Raw genomic sequence first — 4,004 nt, 5'->3', positions numbered from 1 at the left:
GTACTCGGGCTTGAAACATCCACGCTCGTCGTCGGTCCAGGCGAAGGCTTCGTTGTGCAGGCACATGAAGTGGTGGAGGACTCGACGTTCTTCGGGAAGTAGGAAGTCGCCGTCGTGAAGCTTATCGGTTGCTTCGAAGCGTTCGAGGGTGTACCGACCTGTAGGTTTGAACGGCGGGGGGTCGGTCGAAAGCTTAGGCATGATGGAGAGAGGGTCGCCCTTGATGTCTCGAAGTATTCGAAATTGTTCGGGGACGGCACCAAGGACGGGTCGAGTTTTGAGAGCGACAGGCTTGTACTTCTTCTTCGTCGCGGCGAGGACCTTGTGCGTTGAAGGGGTAGAAGTCGACGTCGAAGGGAAAGGAAGAACCGAGTTGGAGAACTGCGAAATGGATTTTGTCGGAGCGGGAGCTGGGGGAGTCGAAGCGAACGGAGCTGAGAATAGAAGAGTCGACGCCCACGTCGAAGCGTTCGACGGGGCGGCATTAGCAGTAGTAGTGTCCGAAGTGTAAAGAGACTGCAAATATGAAGAAACGGAGGTGCATGCGGAGAGGTACAGTGACGAAACAGCGTTCGGAATCGAGGAGTCAATAGGAGCGACGAAGGAAATACTCGGGTTTACCCCATCGTAGTCGATGACTAGCGCGGCTTCTCCTTGATCATGGGGAATCAATTCCTCGAAGCTAGAAAATGCGATTTGCGACACCCGACAGGATGCTGCCGGCTTTGCGATCTTCCTCGCGCGTACGTCGGAATCGTGACGGTTTCGCCGGTGTTCGGACAGAGGATTGTAATTGTCTGGTTCTCGTCGGCAAAGTTCTTGACGACGCTCTGCGTGAGCACGTCGAAGGGTCGGCCGAGGAGGATGTCGTACGCTGCGTTTCGAATGACGTGAGCCTGGAGGTACAATACGATCTCACCGATGCGGAAGGGAACGTTTCGAATGAGTCCCAACGATCGGTCCACCTCGCCGTTTGCCGATTGCATGTTCAGCTGAATAGTAGGATCGAAGAGGAGGTTGAGACCGAGACAGACCTCTTCCGACATGGCGACGATCTGCGATCCTGGGTCGACGATGCATTCGATCTGCTCCTTGTTATCGACCAACACGATGATCGAATGAATCGCGTTCGAATCGCGAGCGACGGTGAATTCTGCGGGGTGCTCGCCATGAGGGATGTGCTTCAGATAGGTTTCATAGGGGTCGGGGACGATTGTAGCACCGGGTTCCAACGTTGCACCTGAACACGAGAACTGGTTGACGGCCGTGACCTCGTCGGCGCCGATTTCTACGATGTGGGCCAACGCGACGGGTTCCGTCGAGACTCGCTTAGGGGTGACGGCGTCGCGGTACTTGTTTCGAACGTCGGGCGCGATTGACAGCAACTCTTCTGGGGTCAGCGTGACGAACGGCGACTTCATCGAACGCTGGAAGATCTCCTCGGCGAGCTTCGGCTGGATGACAGGGACGATGGTCTTGTACGCTGGCTCCTTGCCCTTGTCGTTCGAGGGCTTCGGCAGGGTTGCGAAGTTTCGAACGTTCGGTGGGGCGTATGTTGCGTCACGAGCGTTTGCGAAAGGGTGTACTGGTGGTGCTGGAGGAGCGGACGTAGTAGTAGGTCGAGACGTGGATTGCGTAGGCGGGGAAGAAGACGACGCGGGTGCTGCTGCTGGTATCGTCGGAGGCAGGGCCGTGCTTGTCGAAGTACTCGAGGGTGCCGCCACCCCTCTCGATGTACCAGATCCCGAGGCTTCCGCGCTCTTCGGGACGGCTGTCGTCGTAGGCTTCTTCCGCTGTAGAATCTCGACGCCGTCGAAGACCTCCCTTCGCTTCCGTAGCTGAAGGAGTTCTCGCTCGAGCGCCTCGATCCTGCTGCTGGTGTTGAGCGTGAAGGTCTGCATAGTCGAGCGATCGTCGATCTCGAAGAGCATCGTCGGAGCGGCTGGTGCTGCGGGATTTCTTCTATGCCACTCGTAGATTTGATCCCGTATCGTGAGACCAGGGATAGTGCGGGGGCAGAAGCTTCCGTTCGGAAGGACGATCTTTCCTTCGGTGTTACGCTTGCACTTGCCGTCCCGAATGTCGATCTCCGCGAACTCGCAGGTGCCTACCCTGCAGCCACGATTGCCGCAGTAGTGGCACGTCTGTTCAACTCCGCTGTTCTCGTGGATGTGGACGGCAGCTTGTTGTCTCGGTGCGGGGGCATGGTTGTGCGTAGCGTGTGTCGTCGGCTGGATGAGTGTTGCGATTGTCCTCGACAGGCTTTCGATGATCATCGAGATGTCTTCGGTTTTGATCATCCCGGGGGGCACCGTTGTCGAAGTGTTCGACGTCGAGGCGGTAGCTTGGTTAGCCGCCGTCGTAGGTGTGCTCGATGTACCGTGTAAGATGAACGTAGCCGCCGCGTGAATCTCTGCCATGGTGTACGGGTCGTCGGCGTAGTGATCGGGATGCTTGAGATGCAGTCGGGTCTCGAGCCGTGTGAGCAATGCTGGCTGGAATCCTCGAAGGAATGCGCGACTTTGTTCGATAGTGGAGAGCCGGTGCTGTGCGATGAGATGTTTTGTGATGGCCATGAAGTCGCGGTAATAGCAGCCTAGGTCTGCCGCGTTGTGAATCCCGATACGAGCGCGTTCTCCGATGAGCTGATCCATGTCCACCAGCGACCACTTTCTTGTATCGTCGGCACCAGGATAGAGTGCTCGTACGTCGGCTTTCCAGTCGTTGTAGCTCTTGGCTACGTCGATGAAGGACTCGATGGTTTCCCACAAGTCGGCGACGTCGATCGAAGGGTACCGAACGGCCCACTGTTTCTTGGCTGCTTCGTCGGTGATCTGACACCGGGTGAACAATGCCTCGAGGTCCTGGAAGTAACGCCGAAGCGAACGGACTTCCGACGGGTCGAAGGTTGGTGCCGTCGAATGACCGCGCGGGGGCATCAACGGTGCGGTTGTGTTCTGACTCATGTTTGTAGTGGTAGTAGGGGTTGGGCTTGAAGAGGACGTGGTAGTAGTCGAAGGAATCGCAGGAGCGGGCGGTGCGAGGTTGGAGTTCGAAGTAGCGTTCGAAGGTGCTAATGGTGGCGGAGGTGCCAGGTCGGATGTAGGTATGACTGAAATTCGCGAAGAGGATGCGATGGGCAGCTGAGCGTGGGTGCGAACAGAAGACGGAGTCGGGAGTTCGAGATTCGAAGTAGATGGGATGGGATCCTCGGGTTCGGGCGAAGAACCGGATCGTTCGAAAAGTTCAGGAGTCGAAGTGTCGTAGTCGGAAGTAGTGAGGCCTAGAAGCTCGGGGGACGAAGTGCGTTCTTCGGCGGTCGAAGGGATCGGTTCTTCGTCGAAGTCGTCCTGGAGTTCTTGGTCTATCTCGTCTTCTTCGTCGCGGTCGAAGTCACCGGGGATTGTTGGAGAGGGAGTCGATTGCGTTCTAGAGGAGTTGTCGAGGTTCTCGGCGGCGCTGCGGCTAGCAGCCTCACGCGCTTGCGAGCGGGTGACTACTGGAGACGTTTTCGGAAACCCGAAAGCGGCGAATTCTTGCCTGAAATCCCCTCGCGGTGGGCTCCAGAAATGATACGACCTACGAAACCCTAACCCCTAACCTGGGTGCGACCTAAAGGGACTAGAGAGACGGCTTATAGTCTAATGAGAGGGGAGTTAGCAGCAAGGTGTCCCGCGGTTCGAGTGAACACGAGAAACGCCCTTGGGAAAAGGTTACGAACAAACGGGTAGGTACGAGGTGGCTTCGACACGTCGTCAAAGCTACTCGGAGGCTGTGGGTGGTTAGCGGAGACGATCGAAGCTCGGCAGAGCTCTTCGATGTATCGTAGAAGGAAGGGACACGACTCGAAGGGTGGACTTAGCTAGGGCGCGGTTCGCAGTTTCTTCGACAATAGTCGAAGTCGAAGGGTTCGTCGAGACGGTATCGACGAGTAAACGCAGTGAACGAGGTTCGAGGTTACGCAGCGAGGACGAAGTGACGCAGTTGAAGGCTTAGACGCGGGG

The 4,004-nt window shown here is 57.0% G+C and overlaps 1 protein-coding gene across 1 annotated transcript; it reads right to left on the bottom strand.

Annotated features, from left to right (window-relative positions):
• Positions 1–682: 682 nt before the first annotated feature.
• POSPLADRAFT_1161744 (hypothetical protein) lies at positions 683–3,911 on the bottom strand (the record flags this gene model as incomplete). The annotated part of the gene is made up of 3 exons (XM_024487696.1): positions 683–716; positions 748–3,579; positions 3,859–3,911. Coding segments are annotated over 3 exons (2,919 nt in total), but the record flags the coding sequence as incomplete, so codon positions are not given.
• Between the last annotated feature and the right edge of the window lie 93 nt (positions 3,912–4,004).

The sequence above is a fragment of the Postia placenta genome (genome assembly GCF_002117355.1).
Source record: "Postia placenta MAD-698-R-SB12 unplaced genomic scaffold POSPLAscaffold_102, whole genome shotgun sequence".
NCBI classification, from domain to species: Eukaryota; Fungi; Basidiomycota; class Agaricomycetes; order Polyporales; family Adustoporiaceae; genus Rhodonia; species Rhodonia placenta.
The sequence above is the reverse complement of the archived record's forward strand: the minus strand, read 5'-3'. Positions and strand labels throughout refer to the sequence as shown.